The sequence below is a fragment of the Dipodomys spectabilis genome, unplaced genomic scaffold, assembly GCF_019054845.1.
Source record: "Dipodomys spectabilis isolate Male_0828 unplaced genomic scaffold, ASM1905484v1 ptg000752l, whole genome shotgun sequence".
In the NCBI taxonomy this organism is placed as follows: domain Eukaryota; kingdom Metazoa; phylum Chordata; class Mammalia; order Rodentia; family Heteromyidae; genus Dipodomys; species Dipodomys spectabilis.
In genome coordinates, this window is record NW_024871429.1 from 93,800 (window position 1) to 111,119 (window position 17,320).

Consider the following 17,320-nt stretch of genomic DNA (forward strand, 5'->3'; position numbering starts at 1 on the left):
GAAGGACAAAGGATAAGGCGACATGTTGTCACAAACTGGCACGTTGAATGGAAACCCTTGCACAACTACCTAAAGATGACATGACAGACAGACACATGATACAGAAGACAGACACAAGGACGGGTGGATATACAGACAGATGACAGACAGATAGAAATGGATGGATAGAGGTGGGTGGATAGATGGATGGATAGATATAGATTGATGGATGGAGATGGATGGATGGATGGACAGATAAGATATAGATCAATGGACAGAGCTAGCTTATAAATAGATAGACAGACAGACAGCTCTATTCCTCCAGTTGAAATTCAAAACTCCTTACCTTCATCGAAGTGAAATTTTGTTTCTTGCTTGTTTTCAAAATTGGGAAGGAAGTCACACTGCATTTCTTTGGCTTTCTAGCATCCATTTGAGTCCTGCAAAAGAGGCAGAGCGTGTAGTCAGCAGTAGGAGAGAAATACAGGTAAACCGCCCACAGTCCTCATGGATGGAGGATTTGGAGGAAAGTTGAGCGGAGTTTCGACTTCTCCTCTTGTTTTCCAGGCAGTAGGGGGAGAGACAGGAAGGAGCGGGGCGGGGAAAGACACCCAGCCACACATTCAGCCACACGACGGTCCCCTGTAAATGGGGGACCCGGGGCAACCCACATAGCTTCCTGTCTATGGATGGGTCCCTCTTCTCAAAGGGACACTCTCCCCACCCCGCCCCCCACCCCCTACACACACACTGGGGCCAGCACCTCTGCATTGCATAGCATTTACTTTTTATCAATTGTGGGGCTTGAACTCGGAGCCTGGGCACTGTCCCTGAGCTTTGTTTGCTCAAGCCTGGCTCTCTACCACTTTGAACCATAGCTCCACTTCTGGCTTTCTGGTGGTTCCTTGGAGATACGAGTCTCACAGACCTTGCTGCCCGGGCTGGCTTTGAACCATGATCCTCAGATCTCAGCCTCCTGGGTAGCCAGGATGACAGGCATGAGCCACTGGCACATGGCTTACATAGTATTTATTGTATATGCACTTTGGTGCCTAGACAGGGAAATACATTTCTGGAAATCTACTTGTTACGTTTTTAGTATTTTCACTGATTTGCTCCTGTCTCCATCTTTTGGCTTCCTTTGCTTAGAAAAACCTTTCTCCAGCCTTTCATTTGAAGTTTACCTCTGATTTGTCGGCGAGATATGTTTTGTGTAGTCAATAAATCCTTAAGTTTTTAAAAACTTTTTTTTCTCCAATCCTATTCACTGTCGTCTTGATTGGAGAATAACTTTGCCATTCAAGTGTTATGATTGTTTGAGCCTTTCCTAAATTCTCCCTTCTTTACTTTTTTCTTGTAGGTCTGAGACTGGGACTCAAACTCGGTACCTGACACTTCTGCTCATCAGCGAGTGCTCTGTCAACTGAGCCACGCTTTCAATTCCAACTTCTCTCTTTCCTAACACACTCCTGACTTTACTTTCATGGTATTTTCCAAGTTGTGTTTATTTTCCGTTTCTGTGTGAAGGAATTTTCCCAGATTTCATCTGCAGTGCTGGTTTGATGAATATGATTTCCTTGTGATTTCATTTCTCCTTCCATTGGGAAGGCCAGCTTTGCTGGGCCCAGTCAGCTAGTTAGCAGTTATATTCAGAGCTACACCTACATCATCTAGAGGTGCATCTCTATAGGTGACTTGGTATTCTTTCTTGTAGCATTCAACATTCTTTCCGTGAGTTTCTTACACAAATTTCATCCACACACACACTAGTCGTATAAGGGGATCCACGGTGACACTTTTACATGTGAATACAATGTCCACTGAATCAACCTTACCCCCTTATTTCTCCCCCACCCCTCTTCCTAAAGAAATTTCTACGTGCAAGTCACATCTATCCAATGTTTTAATTACGAAAAGACATCAAGAACCTCTTTTCTTGTATGTTGTCCTAAAAATCCTCTAGGATCTACGTAACTATGTCTCAAGACTTAGGAAACTTTACTATCTTATGAAATAAGATATGCACCTCTTCGCTTTTGCCTGAGATTTATAGGTTTGGTCTTTCAATGGAGCATGATTATACTTTTATTTTTATGTTATTAGATGTTCTTGTTTTCGTGTATGTCTGTCTGTCTGCTGTTTGTCCTGCGGCTTGAATTCAGGGTCTCAGCACTGTTCCTGAGCTTTTTTCCACTACCACGCTGAGCCACAGCTCCACCTCCGGTTTTCTGGTGGCTCATTGGAGATAACGGTCTTAGGGACTTTCCTTCCCCTGTGAGCCGCGATCCTCAGATCTCAGCCTCCTGGGTAGCTGGGATTATAGGCATGAGTCACGCAACTTGTGGATTTTCAAGACCTGGAAGAGGCTTTAGACACCATCTCACCCATTTTCCCACTCAGAGCAACAATCTTTCCTGTTGTTTCTCCTGATGGCAGTCAGTCTGTGGCTGGAATAGTTCTCCCAGCAGCATGGACCATTTTTCAAGCAATCCAGCTCACAGGTACTTGGCAAATATCAATGAGGAGAATTAAGATTGAGCAAAATGTCCTTCACACATCCTTGTTCTTGTCTGCAAAGTACAAAGAACTAATCCGCTCTCCTTTCATCTCAAGAATTCTTGAGCATTCAAGATCTGGGTTTGTTTCCCTCTTCTGCACCAGATCTTCTCCCAGCATTCCTTGGGGTTTTCTCCCAACATTCTTCGGGGCGTCTTCTTCTCCCACAGTACTTTGCCCGTGGAAGCATGCAGTTTGTTTCCTTCATCTCTGTTGTGTGTATGCGTGTGCACACGATTGTGGGTGTGTCTTTCTCTTAAAGTGGTCTCTTAGTTTTCTAGTCTAGCTGTGTTCTGGTCACATGCCAGTCAGTCAGTGGTATCATTACGTCCCTTGGTGGCCATGGGCAGGGGGGCGGGGGGGCGTGGTGTTTGTATTTTGCAGCCCGGATTCACACTTGCTGGTTTCAACCCCCACACGGAGGATTCAGCGGAAAATCCCAACTCCTGTCCTGGGTCCCTTGCAAGTTTGGTCAGCCTTGCATTTTAGCCAGATTATAGACAACACTACGGAGTTGGAGAGGGCAAAGGCCGGGGGGTGGCTGGCATCTTGCTAGAGACTCTTCAGGTTTCTTCTGCTGTCTGAGTGAGGACTGAGACAGAGGCTTAAACCCCAAAGCCGGTGAGAGATAATCCACGCTTCACGATTCCCTAGAGCATCTAGACCTTCCGTCACCTCCTTCGACAGCAGGTGACTCTTGTGTCACAAGCCAGGGCTTCGCACCTGAATGTCCACAGCTCAAGTGTTCCCACTCAAAATAGCCTGGAGACTGCACAGCAAAGTCACGTAGGAGGTTTGTTTAAACCATGCCAGTGGGGGGGGGGGGGGGGGGGGGAGGGACGCAAGATCTCTTAAGCCTGGATAGACTGGCTACGGGTCTCAACCACTGTGAATGCCACAAACTCACTAGACTTGAAACACTCTCAGAAGCTTGAGCTGTTCATCACTTTTGCGAGGAAAAAAATAACAGTAATAAGTCTAATACTGAGAAGTCCCCTAGAATGGGAGCAAATAGCGCCTGGTGAGGAAGGCAGGATTCCAGTGGTGGGTCTCGGCCCTTCCTCCCGTGCTCTGGGGTCACGGGGGTCGTGGGAACACACTTCCTGGGGGTCGGATGCTCATCCATGCAAAGGAGGACGCACACGGGCTCACAGCACTGGGAGGAAGATGGGGGAAGGGAGGAACTGCCACGTCAGGGCTGGAGTCCTGGGTTCGGGGACAGAGTTCGCTGTAACCCTTCATCTCCTGCGCCCATGCGTGGCTGGGATTGGGGGAGATGCGCTAGCCACCGAACAGAAGGTATGTGTGGCCCAGATGCACGCGCATGCGCGCATGTGCGCACGCACACACAGGAACAAGCTCTCTCTCCCCCGTGCATTCACACCCCTCCTTCTCTCCTGGGGCCATGCTGGAAATCAGCTCTTTCTGCACTTGTTTTCCCTTAGAAAGGCTGGGGCACGGCTGGGGCTGGCGCACGCGCACGCACGCACACACACACACACACACACGCACGCACACACACGCACACCCTCCCCGCTCCCCACCAATCCCTGGTGCCTGGGAGACCCTTACTTTGTCCCAGTAGGGGTGGGAGGAGTGAGGAGCTGCATCAGGCTGGCGCAGACTACTGGGCTGCTACAGCTGCTCCGGGAGAGAGGGAGGGTGAGCCACCTGCCTGGGGAGGGCGGGGCCACACCCTCCTCCTTCCGTTGCTGTGGTAACACATCTCACCCTTTTTGTGACTCCAGAGATGAGTGCTCTGAGGCCCTGCTTCAGTCCCAACCACCCTTCCCATCAGCCTAAAAACACCCGGGGCCTTTCCTCCTCCCGCTCGGGGCCTTTCCTCCTCCCGCTCTCTTTCTTGTCCCTGAGTGACCAGTGGAGGGAGCGGTGGGAAACCAACCCCAACTCGGGGGGAAAAGCAATGTGGGAGTGAGGCATTAGGGGAGAAGAACGAAACTTGAGAGTGTGTTTCAGGAAGCTGGTGGCTGGTGGCTGGAATCCTAGATTCTCAGGAGGTTGAGATCGAAGGATCGTGGTTCAAAGCCAGCCCTGGCAGAAAAAGTCTAAAAGACTCATATCTAATCAACCACCAAGAAAAAAAAAAACAGAAACAAAACAACATGGAGGAGGGGGAGCTGGGGGTGGGGAAGGAAAGTGGGAGAAAATGAGGGAGGAGGTTTGGCAAGAAATACACACGTGACTTCACTTATGTAACTGTAATCCCTCTGTACACCATCTTTGCCATAAAATTAAAATTCAAACTAAAAAGCCAAAGTGAAACTGCGGCTCAGATGGTAGAGCAAAAAGCCAGAAGAGGAGGCGTGGCTCAAGTGGTGAGTGAAAAAGCCAGGTCTTGAGTGCAAGCCCCAGTACCAGCACGCATACAGACAGACAGACAGACAGACAGACACACACACACACACACACACACACAGGTGGAAGTTAAAATTCTCATCATAAATATAAAGGACGCCTTGGTATTCTGAGTCGCGACCAATTCTGATCTAAGCCTCCTGGAGTCGCGTCTCCGGCCACACCAGGGCCCCCACCTCTTCAAAGAACGGCTCGGGCCAGCGGGGACAGGGCAAGGCAGGTCCCAAGGCCTGGGCTGGCCACGAGCCAGGACTCCTCCTCACACTCTCACATGGCTGTGACCCGTACACTAGGACACGTGGGTGCGATGCTATTGAAGAAGACCGTCTCGGAACTTTCCCATGTTTATTCACGGTTTTGACAGTGAAGAGTTCCTAAAACGGGCCCTCTCCATTCTGCGTGCTCTAGACATTTCGATGTCATTTTCAGCATTCGGAATTCTCCCTAGGGGAAGATTTGGCTCAAGTACAAAAGACCCTTGAGGGAAAACGGGTAGGGGAGCTTTGGAGCAACCCTACTGATGTCAGGAATAGCTCCTGGAGATGAACCGCGCAGACTGGGAAGGCCCTGCTGAGCGCTTCGCCTAAGAAAACCTCCTCCTGGTGGAGAAAACAGGTGCCACTCACAGACTCACAGGGGACACTGTTTTCGAGGCATGGCGGGATTCCTGGCTACCATCCATCTTCAACTATAAACACGCACCAAATGCAAGTACATTCAAGAACTGCGGGCAGCCGTTTGGCTGCTACCACGGGTGGCTGCTGGCGGCGCTGGGGTGCAGAGGCTTCACGCGGGCCAATCGGGACAGGCCGAGGCGGAGACTGTGACTAGGGGGTGGAGCAGAGCCTCCAGTCTCCCGGCTGCTGCTGTTTCCAGACGGGGCTGAAAGAGAGCACACCATGAATTGCTAACAACAGAAAAGCAGGAGTAGCCGAAGCATGGCTCTGCTTCCCAGAATTCACCAAACGCTAAGCAAGAGCAGAAGAAAAGACAAGGACTGGAGACTGGAGACCAATGCCGGGCCCTGGTGGCTCATGCCATCCTAGCAGCTCAGGAGGCTGAGGTCGGAGGATCGCAGTTCAAAGGCAGCCTGGGCAGGAAAGTCCGGGAGGATCTTATCTCAATTAACCAGCAAAAAGCCAGAAGTGGAGCTGTGGCTCGAATAGTAGAGCACAAGCCTTGAGTGAAAAAGCTCGGGGAAGCCAGGCACCAGTGGTTCGCATCTGTAATCCTAGCTACTGAGAAGGCTGAGATCCAAGGATCAAAGTTCAAAGCCAGTCCAGTCAGGAAAGTGCAGGAGACTCTTATCTCCAATTAACTTCCAGAAAATCGGAAGTGGTGCTGTGGTTCAAAGTGGTAGAGCACTAGCCTTGAGCAGAAGAACTCAGGGACAGCGCCCAGGCCCAGAGTTCCAACCCCATGACAAAAAAAAAGAGAAAAAGAGCAAGCTAAGGAGCAGTGCTCAAGCCCTGAGTTCAAGCCCTACTACCACCACACGAAAAGAGAGAGAGGAAGCAAGAGAGCAGATCACAGGCTGAGCATCCTTAATCTAAAAACCAAAGTACAAAATGCCAAAATTAGACACCCTGCTGGCTCCAAGCCAGGGCGGTCCACGGACTGGAGAAACTCAGCTCCTTGACTTTAAGAGGCAAAAGGCCCAGTCTACCACGGGCCCACGCTGTCCCACTGTCTGTCCCAGGGTCTGGGCCCCCAGGGACATCAGCCCTACACCTCCCCCCAACCCTCGCCATATGGGAAGGCTGTAAACACCACATGCACATGCATTCTGACACCAGCCGGCCAGCACCCCTGCAGGGCCCTTCCATCTCTCTGACTTCCACAGTGATTGTGTCGTTTCGGTTTTTAAAACCTGTATGTGTTGTACCAAGGGGCTTCTGTTCGGTGTGTCAGCTGATGAGCCTGAGGCGTCTTCATCAAATCACGATCATTTCTCTTTCCTCCACGGAAGAGCTGCTATGCTCACAAGGAATGAACTAAGGATCAGATTGCTGTGCTATGTATGGTGCACTGATGTCAGTCACTAACCATCCCCTTCCGCTTCTCTAAAGCCTTTTATGTCCTCATCAAAAGGCCCGAGGACTCTGAAATCAGAAAGGACTCAACAGTTGATGTCTGTGAATACAGACAAGTTGGATGAACAGTCGCTACCCAGTGCCAATCCCTAGCGATCACTCAAGGTGGAGGCCAATCAGAAAAAGGCTAAAGATGTGAACTTCAGGAAGCTTCATGAAGGGCTCAGGAAGAGAGGATGTGAAGGAAGACGTATCAGACGGGAAGGCACACAGATTAAGCAAACCCAATCAACAGGATGCGTAAGGAACTAAAAAGAAAAGAGGAGCTAGGCGCTGGTGGCTCACACCTGCCCTCCCAGCTACTCAGGAGGCTGAGATCTGAGCATCACGGTTCAAAGCCCACCTGGGTGGGAAAAGTCCGTGAGATTCTTACCTCCAATGAACCACCAGAAAACTGGAAGTTCTGTGGCTCAAAGTTGTAGAGCACTGGCCTTGAGCAAAATTGCTCAGGGGCAGCGTTCGGGCCCCCAGTTCAAGCCCCACCACCAAAAAAATAAATAAAAATTAATAAATAAAACAAAAATCCAATGATCTGCACCATCCACACCATGGCTGGCAAACGAGCCCAGGGTGAGTAACGGAGAACACGAGTCTCCCACAACACGTGCTGACCCGGCATATGGGGCCCAGCACTCCTAGGACTGCCGTGGGCGCACGCGGGGCAAGCTGGAGCGGCTACGGGGGCCCCTACCTGGGGGGACCCACGTGGGTCTCCTCCTTTCGGCTGCAGGGCTGCGTCTTTGTGCTGGTGTTCTAGGAGCCTTGGAAGAAAGCGCAACCTTGCTGGGCGAGGGCTGCGATTCCAATTTGACAGCAGCTGGAGATGAGGCCATTGAAGTCCCTTATGTGGAAAGGTAGAAAAGTGTGTCAGATAGGAAGATGAAAGTTCAAATGAACAAAAACTATAAAAGTTCAATCAGTGCCGGTGGCTCACAACTAGAATGCCAGCTACTCACGTAGCCCAGGCTGGCCTCCACTCACGATCCTCCTGTGCCAGCCTCCCCAGCACTGGGATTACAGAGGAGGTGCCACCACCCCCAGCTAGGTGTGCTGTCTTTTAGAAATATTTATATGCCACGCAACCTCCTTACCACAACCCTGCCCCCTACTGACAGCTACAGAAATGGAGAGATCAGAAACCACGATACAACAGGGAAGGAAGTGGGGAGGTCTGGCCCCATCTAGAAGGGACGCGGAAGCAGGGTCCAAGCCCTCAGAGCCACACAGGTGGGATGCAAACACTCAGAAAGGGATCTGAGGCCTTGGGCTAAGTTTTCGCAGAAGTGAGGGCTGGGCCGAGGAGGATCAGGAGTCTGAGGCCAGGCTGGGCAGCACAGCAGAACTTTGTCTCCAAAGTCACCATGCCAGCAAGGGCAGATGCCTTGGGAGATCTGCTTCAGAAATAGGACGGCAGAGGTGTTCACTCGGACACGGCCAGGTCCTGTCACAGACGAGCTGCCGATGACACAGGTCTCAGAGAATGAACGGGAGAAGGGGAGCAGTTCGGGTTCTTTTCTTGGAGTGAGGGGGAAAAAGAGAGGTAGAATAGAAGCCCACTTTCAGCTCATGCTTACTCTGGAATCCAAAGAGCTAAGAAATCTGGGCAAAAGTGGCTCCCGCCTGTCCTCCCAGCTACTCAGGATGCTGAGATCTGAGGATCGCGGTTCAAAGTCAGCCTGGACAGGAAAGTCTGTGAGACTCTGATCTCCCATGAACCACCAAAAAGCCAGAAGTGGGGCTGTGGCTCAAGTGATAAGAGCACCAGCTCCGAGTAAAAAAGCTCAGGGACAGCACCAAGGCCCTGAGATCAAGCCCCAGGACCAGCACAAAAAAAGACTTTTTTTACTTGGATTTCTTCTGGAACTGTCTTAGACATATTACAGAAGAGTTCTCCACTCAGAGATCAGGTCAAGAAGCAAGGCAAGAACTTTCAAGTTTCTCTGCTTAACTGTCCAGAGAAAAAGTGGATCAGGAGAGTGAGCAAACTCTCGGACTGGACAAACGTGGGTCCGCCCTTCAGCCTCTTATTAGCAGACCTGCGGCTTTGAACCATCACGTATCTGCCTGTCAGAGACTCCACCCTCTCCTGGTGAAATACAGGTGTGCTGACTGTCCACGGGCACCCTTTCGTCCTATGCAGCCAGATGTTGGAAAGGACAAGGGGGAGACCAAGCCAGCGCAGCAATCACACAGAAGGCATTTCACTCACAATGGAAGCGATTTGCAAGCTTACCCCACGTACTGCATTTGGGTTTTGTTTTCTTCTCTTTCTTCTCTGGTGGGGGTTCTACCTTCATTTCTTTCATTTTCATCGCCTTGACTTTACTTTTGGTCACAGTGAAGTCTTCGTCGGTGTCTTTGCTCTCACTGAAATCAGAATCCTCGCCCTCTTCTCCTGAAATGAAAGGCCACGTGGGCTGTCTTTGTTCTAAAGGGCGGGACTTCCGTTCCCTGGGCTCCTTCCCAGCCACCAACTCTGCCCACAGCTCTTTACCCCACAGTGTGAATGGAGGGTGTCTGGCTTTGAATCCTGGCTTTCCACTTCCATGCTGTTGGCCTCACAGTGCCTCGATTTCCCCATCTAGAAAATGGAGGTAACTACCAGGTGCTGGTGGCTCCTATCAGTCATCCTAACTACTCAAGAGGTTGAGATCTGAGGATCACAGTTTGAAGCCAGCCTGGGCAGGGAAGTCTGTGAGACTCTGAGACTCTCCCATGAAAAAAGCCGAAAGTAGTCGTGTGGCTCATGGGCTACAGGGCCAACCTTGAGCAAAAAGTTCCAAGTGAGAGCACAAGGTTCTGAGTTCAAGCTCCAGTACCAGCACAAACAAAAAGAAAAGAAAATGATTGTAACCATAAGGCCTACCTCACAAGGCTGCTACAGGCTAAATATCTATACACATATGCTAAGTATGGGATATACAGGTATGTATGTAACTAGCTAGCTAGCTAGATACATATACAGAGATACATATGTAGTGCTAGAATTTCCCTTCAGTGATCCTTACTTGGAATTTTACCATTTTTACTGAGACGTCAGAGAAGAATCATCAGGTGTCTTTCAAGAGGATGACCTGTGTGCTAACCCAATGTCACATGATCCTTAGTCACATGACCTGACGGAGGAGAGAGGAGCCATCTCCCAGCAGTGCACTGACAACCCCAGATCCGACTCCCAGGAGACACCTGCCCCGCCATGCTCTGGTCTGCATGGTACGGGCTGCTCCCCGACAGCTGTAGTCCTGGGGCAGAGCTCTGTGTAGATGCTGGGCTCTGGGAGGAAACCTTTGGGCCATGCCCAGCATTTAGACAAACTAAGGGGCTAAAATGGCCTCTGGATCGATGGAAAGGCAAAAACAGTGGAGTCACCTGGAGGCCGTCTATCAGCTCAGTGAGGCTGCCCGGAAGTAGCTGCAGGACGGAAGAGGCCGGCCAGCACTAGGTGCCAAGTTCTTCCTGTAGATGCCCCCCCCCCACCCCAGCAGGATGGAATTCTGGGGGGGCGTTAGTCCCGCAGCAGATCTGACTCACCAGCGGGGCCGTCTGAGCCGGAGGAGGCCTCGGGGCTGTCGCCGCTGCTGTCTTCCTCGAGAACCTTCCTCTGCTGAGCCGCAGCTGCACACGCCGCTTTTCTCTTCCCTCGGACGCCGGGTGCATGGCCATCACCTTCCCCCATGGTCCTGTCCAGGTCTTCACAGCGCGCCCAACAGCAAGAGAAAGCGCTTTGTAACAGCTAAGATTTCAAGAAGGCTCTATGGCTCTGCTGCTTCTCCCTTCCAGAGTCCCCCCTCCCTGCTCCTAACGTACCCCCCAGTCCAGCAGGGCCTTCACAGCCTACCCCGCACCCCGCCACCCCAGCCCCCTGGCAATAGTTTTAAGGATAAGTCCAGAACCCCAAGGGACAGTTTTTCCCCCCAAGAAATTTCAAGATGGAACTAGGAGGATGCTATCCTTTTTTGTTGTTGTTGTTTCTTTTTCTGTCGGTCATGGGCCTTGAACTCAGGGCCTCAGCGCTGTTTTGGTTTGTTTTTTTGCTTAAGGCTAATGCTCTACCACTTGAGCCACAGCGCCATTGCTGGTTTTCTGGTGGTTCATTGGAGAGCAGAGTCTCATGGACTTCCCTACTTGGACTGAGTGTGAACCCTGATCCTCAGATCTCAGCCTCCTGAGTAGCTAGGATGACAGGCAGAAGCCACCAGTGCCCAGATGCCATCCCTTATTTTAGTGGTCAGGTGACACAGACCAGAGAGTCAAGGGTCATAGTCTAGAGGTCCCTCCAGCAGGGAAAGAAGTAGGTGTGCAGTCAGACTGACAAGACTAAACATTGAAAGGGAGGGGGAGGCTGAAGGATAGGGAGGCTGGGCAGAGTGGAAGACTTTGGCTGGCTCTAGCTCTGTAATCAAAAATCTAAACAAAAGTGACTAGGACAGCACTGTGAACGAGAAGCTATTAGAAGATGAGAAACTTACCTGAAGCGTCAGAGGCTACGCGGCAACCAGAGCCGATGGGAGACTCACGCATCGTGTCTGCTTCACTGCCGCCATGTTTTCCAACACCTAAATATGAGGGATAAGGAAGAAAACTCAGACACACTCTAATTAAGCAGACTCAGGCTGCGTCCCCCAGAAAGGATTCTGCACCCCAACTAACAGAGATGGTACCTGGAAAGGTGAGATTTATTAGGACTTTGGGCCCGAAATCAAACCTGCTTGCAGTGCAGATGCAGGCTTGGAAGACTCAATGAGCTCACCTTTAACACAGAGACGGGAGATGAACTGCTGATCTCCCACGGATATAGCTTAACAATCTCTGAACTCCTGAAAACAGTCACTAAGTATGAACTGTTAAGTCTGTGAGGGCAAATGCACAGCTGCTCGGGACCAGAGAGCCAGATGGGTTGACAGGGCTGTGCAGGGCATCTGATCAGGCCAGGCTCCCAGGGCACATACTCCGCTTATTATGGGTGGTGAACAGAGATGGGTGTTGTATGACACCAAGATGGCGGAGTAAGGAATTCTACCCAAATGCACCGCTCAACTCGGCTCTCTCCGGAGTCCCAAACTGTGAGGGCCCTTCCAAACAAACAACCACAGACACAGCGACCAATGCACAGAAAGCAGAGTTACTTTGGCCTCTGGATGCCGGCACATCACCGTTGACTGTTGGAAGTTGCTTCGCTGACAATGCTAGAGCAGCTTCCAGGCCTCTCTGGAAGATCTTGTCATCCAAAGGCACCCTACAAAACACAAGCCCCGCACACGATGAGACTTCCCAGGGACCAGTGTCAGGGAACAGCAGGCTATTGAGATGATAAAGATGACAGAGCGTGACATAAGTCAGGCAATGATCGCCTTTCTTTGTGGACCCTGTCCCCCCTTCCCTGGCTCTCTCTCGGTTTTTCCCTCCCGCCCCCACCCACAAGTTGTAGAGGTCATTCTCCACCTCGTGTCCAGTGAGGACCACGGCTACATTTGTTCATCCTTTGTCCCTCCATTTCTGTGTCCCCCCAAGGACAGATAAATGAACAAACAAGACAAAAAGGAAACAAAAACAGCTACAAAGGAAAAAAACTTTGCTTCCATTCCCTGGAGTTCATCTGGATAAACATATGATCAGAGGCACACGGGCATGGTGCCTTTGTGTTCCCCTCTTAAGAGTGTTCTCCGTGGGAATACCTAGAGTCCTATATCACTTATCACGTCCTGGTATACACACGCACGTGCACGCACACACACACACACACATTTTTTGGTCAGTAGTGGGGCTTGAACTCTGGGCCTGGGCGCTGTCCCTCAGCTCTTCAGTTCAAGGCTAGTGCTCTACCACTTGAGCCACAGCGCCACTTCTGGCTTTTTCTGTTTCTGTGATGCTCAGGAATTGAACCCAGGGCCTTATGCATGCGAGGCAGGCATTGTACCACTGAGCCACCTTCCCAGCCCCATGTCCTGGTGTATTTTACATCTATCTCCTGCACAGGAGAAAGAACATGGCCCCATTTGTGTCTCTGAGCCTGGCTAACCTCACTTAGCATGATTTGTTCTGGGTCTCTCCACTTCCCTACAAATGACATCTTATTACTCTAATGGTCCATTGTGGTTTCTGGATCCACGCCTCTGTGGTGGGGTGTCTGGGCTGTTTCCGGGACCTGGCCCTGGTGAATACACAGCAGAGAACATGGGTGTGTCTTCTGCTCACTCTTCAGAGCTGCCTACCACACGTGTTTAAACAGCGGTCAGCACTGTTAACGGATGCTTGCTGATGTAACACACATGATCCTCAGAACAAAAGCCCATCTGAGGGCACCGCCTGCTCCCCACAAGCCATCTCTTTCCCATCAGCACCTGCTCCAGCTAAGACAGCCCGGGTTCAAACCCAGCTTCTTCCACCAACATGGCTTTCTTCATCTCCCTGACACACGCTAGCAGGCAGGGCAGCTCCTACATTCATTTTCCATCTCTACCTTCCAGTCTAGGTTTTCAAATTTAGGGCCGAGGGCTGAGGCTCATACCTGTAATCTCAGCTATTCTGGAGGTGAATAGAAGATAGTGGCTCAAAGCTAGCTTGGTCAAAATATTAGTGAGACCATCATCTCAACAAAAAGCCAGGTGCATCGGTGCACGGCTGTGACCCAGGCTACACTAGAGTCCAAAGACAGGAAGACAGCAGCCTGAGACTGTCTTAGGCTAAAACAAATTTTAAACATCATTTTATTTTTGGGAACTAATACTGGGACTCGAACTCAGGGCCTGGGCACTGTTTCTGAGCCACAGTTCTACTTCCAGCTTTTTCATGGCTCACTGGAGAGAAAAGTCTCACAGACATTCCTGCCCAGGCTGGCTTTGAACCTCAACCTCCAGATCTCACTCTGCTGAGTGGCCAGGATTACAGGCATGAGCCACTGGTGCCAGACTGCAAGTGGAATTTTTATCCCAGCAGTTTCGTAAAGTCTGAGACTGCAAAGGCAGGAGCAATAAGTCTTTATTTAAATGGAGATTTGCTCTTAAGTTTGTGGATGTCTTTTCTGGGTCAGTTTTACATTGTATCCCTGTTCTTCACCCTGTTCTTCTAGATGAGAGCAGGACTCTGTTCACGTTCTAAGGTCAACCAGCAGCTTGTAAGAGTGTCCTCAGAGAACACATCAATAGCCATTTGTTTGCGCATCTTACCTCTCACCTTTTCTTAGGGGTTTTCTCTTGCAGTGGGATGCTTTCTTTCTGGAGATTCTTCAACTTAGTTTTCGGGCTCTCTTGTGTGGGCTCCTTTAATCTTGCTTGGGATTTCTTGTTTAATGGTACAGAAGTCGGCATAAAATCATCTATTGATGTGCAAGTTAAAAGCAAGAGAAAGAGAATGACTTCTTTGGCAGCTGCAATTTATTAGTGTGTTTTGAGTTTCACAGGTTAGCAAGTTGTGTCAATTCTGGTTTAACCGCCATTATTGGCATGGTTTGTCTTTGTTTTCACTCATCCATTTCAGCTCCTCTTTGCTGATCTTTACTTTTAAAATACCAATGCATCAAAGACGAGCTCCCTAAAAACTACAAACACAGCCAGGTGCCAGTAGGTAGCTCACACCTGTAATCCTAGCTACTCAAGGGACTGGCGTCTGAGAGTGGAAGCAGAGCCAGCCTGGGCAGAAAAGCCCGTGAGACTCCATCTCCAACTAACCAGCAAAAGGAGAAGTAAAAAACCTGTTTCTGGACTAAGGGGAATATCTCAGTGGCAGATTATTTGCCTAGCTATGTGTGAGGCCCTGGACTGAATTCAGATACAGGGAAGAATAATCCTAATATGATGCTTCTCAGAGTGTGTGTGTGTGTGTGTGTGTGTGTGTGTGTGTGTGTGTGTGTGTGTGTGTGTGTACACGCTGGGCCTGGGGCTTGAACTCAGTGCCTGGACACTGTTTCTGGGCTTTTTGTGCTCATGGCTGGCACTCTACCATTTGAGCTACAACTCAACTTCCAGGTTTTGTGTGTGTTAACAGGAGACAAAAAGTCTCATGGGCTTTCCTGCCAAAGCTGGCTTCAAACCTTGATCCTCAGATCTCAGCCTCCTGAGTAGCTAGGATGGTGGGTGTTAGCCACCAGTGCCCAGCTGATTCTAAGACTTTTTGATCCAAGTTCTTTTAATGGCCAAGACAAGTAACAAATAGTATAACATAGCTTAGATCTAACTGTCTTCAAGGTCTAATTTTTCACAGGTCTACAAGGAGTTAGGGAATTTGTTTGATACCTGAACTTTTATCTGTCAGATAAATTCTGAGGAAATAGATTTCCAAATTCCAAAATTTCCAAATCCTTTAGGCGGAAAAAAAGCTTTTGCCTAGCAAGCATGGGGCCCTGAGTTCAAATCTCAGTACCATTGCCACAAAAACAAATCTCTACTTACCATCACTGTCAGAGTCCTCCATCTGTGAGTAATTGACAGGTTTCTTATTTCTATGGCCAAGAGAGAGATTTTTCATTAAACAGAAATGTCAATTTCTTATAGTCATCATGAATAAAGCAAAACACATTTGGAGTCTCCTGAAAGTATTTAAGTCAAAAAGATGACCTGAATTTACAGCAGGGACTTGGCAGTAACTAGAAAACTAAATTATACTTTTTCCAATACAGAAAACTATGAATCCAGGTAACTCTCAAAGGAAAGAAAAGCTCGCTAATTAATAAGTTACAATTTATAGACTTGTAGCTATTGGCTATTTTTTGTTTTTTTTGTCCGTCATGGGGCCTGAACTCTGGGCCTGGGCGCTGTCCCTCAGCTCTTCAGCTCAAGGTGAGTGCTCTACCACTTGAACCACAGCACTACTTCCAGTTTTCTGGTGGTTCATTGGAGATAGGAGTTTCACAGATGTTCCTGCCCGGGCTGGCTTCAAACTGAGATCCTCAGATCTCAGCCTCCTGAGTAGCTAGAATAATAGGTGTGAGCAACCAGTGCCTGGCAACTGCAAACAGTTTTATTTCTAACAGAATGGAGAGTAAGATGGTAAATGACTTTTTTCCCACCCCTGAAAGTCTTGCAGGCACCTCAAAGGTCAACCCCAGACAGGGTTTTCACTAGAACAGGAGTAAATGCAAGAAGGAGAGGTAGAGGAGGGGGAGCTAGGATGGGGGGGGGAATTCTGAGCTCCTGGCTGCTCTCGCTGGGGACCCCCACAACCACCACCACTGCATCTAACCTCACCCCCTACCTAACCCCAACCTCTACCACACCCATCACCCCCCATCCTCCACCTTGGCCACCTCACCCTTCACCTCCCCTTACCCCCCACTCCCCTCTTCTACCCCCACCCCTCACCTCTGTCATCCCCCACCTCACCCCCTCCCCTCCCCTTACCCCAGCTCCCCTCCTCCACCCCCTCACCCCTGTCATCCCCCACTTCCCCTCCCCTTACTCCACCCCCTTACTCCTGTTATCCCCCACATGGCCCCCTCACCCTTCACCTCCCCTTACCCCGCTCCCCTCCTCTACCCTCCCCCCTCCTCTACCCTCCCCCCTCCTCTACCCTCCCCCTTCCCCTCCCCCAGCCCCACCCCTCACCCATCATCCCTTCCCCTCCCCTCCCCTTACCACCCTCACCCCTCCCCTCACCCCCACTCCCCTCCCCCAGCCCCACCCCTCACCTGTTATCCCCTCCCCTCCCCTTTCTCCCTCCCCTCCCCCCTCCCCCCACTCCCCCCTTCCCCCTCCCCTCCCCCCACTCCCCCCTCTCCTCCCCCTCCCCTCCCCAGCCCTCCCCTCCCCCCACTGCCCCCTCCCTTCCCCCAGCCCACTCCTCCCCCCCCTCCCCCCTCCCACCCCTCCCCCCACTCCCCCCTCCCCTCCCCCAGCCCTCCCCTCCCCCCTTCCCCCTCCCTTCCCCAGCCCTCCCCTCCCCCACTCCCCCCTCCCCAGCCCTCCCCTCCCCCCACTCCCCCCTCCCTTCCCCCAGCCCACCCCTCTCCCGTCATCCCCTTCCCCCCTCCCCTCCCCCAGCCCTCCCCCTCCCCCCACTCCCCACTCCCCTCCCCCAGCCCTCCCCCTCCCCCCCTCCCCCGGCCCCCGCCCCGCGGCGCTGCACCCCCGCCCCCGTCCCGCGTCGGGGTCGCCCACACGCCGCCCCGCACGGCCGCCGCCCACCCCGGCGGGACGTCGCGAGGCCTCACCGCACGGGCCGCACCATGGTGCCCGCGGACACGCGCCGCCGCCGCCGCCGCCGCCTCCCGGGCCCTGCAGCCCGCGGGCGGCCGTTTCGGCTCCCGCCAAAAGCGGACGCCGCTGTCCCCGCCCCCGGGGCCACGCGTCGTCCAATCAGCACCAGCCCGCGCCGGGCGCATG

The 17,320-nt window shown here is 51.4% G+C and overlaps 2 protein-coding genes across 3 annotated transcripts in view; both read right to left on the reverse strand.

The window, feature by feature from the left end:
- Nucleotides 1-4,145, reverse strand: part of Dyrk4 (dual specificity tyrosine phosphorylation regulated kinase 4) — a 29,867-nt gene extending 25,722 nt beyond the window's left edge. Inside the window, exons 1-2 of the mRNA XM_042672647.1 lie at nucleotides 4,108-4,145; nucleotides 326-419 (exon numbers count right to left, since the gene is read on the reverse strand). Coding sequence (XP_042528581.1) covers nucleotides 326-419; nucleotides 4,108-4,145 — 132 coding nt within the window. The remainder of the gene's footprint in view (nucleotides 1-325; nucleotides 420-4,107) is intronic.
- Nucleotides 4,146-5,239: 1,094 nt separating this feature from the next.
- Nucleotides 5,240-17,207, reverse strand: Rad51ap1 (RAD51 associated protein 1). 2 transcript variants are annotated; one of them, XM_042672649.1, is made up of 9 exons: nucleotides 17,149-17,207; nucleotides 15,392-15,441; nucleotides 14,178-14,319; nucleotides 12,131-12,240; nucleotides 11,474-11,560; nucleotides 10,536-10,694; nucleotides 9,238-9,399; nucleotides 7,696-7,845; nucleotides 5,240-5,793 (listed from the first exon to the last, which is right to left on the reverse strand). In XM_042672649.1, the coding sequence occupies exons 1-9, from the start codon at nucleotides 17,163-17,165 to the stop codon at nucleotides 5,657-5,659; spliced, it is 1,014 nt and encodes a 337-aa protein (XP_042528583.1). In that variant the 5' UTR covers nucleotides 17,166-17,207; the 3' UTR covers nucleotides 5,240-5,656. The 2 variants fall into 2 exon arrangements, with proteins under 2 accessions (XP_042528583.1, XP_042528584.1); XM_042672650.1 differs by having other exon boundaries at nucleotides 17,163-17,196.
- Between the last annotated feature and the right edge of the window lie 113 nt (nucleotides 17,208-17,320).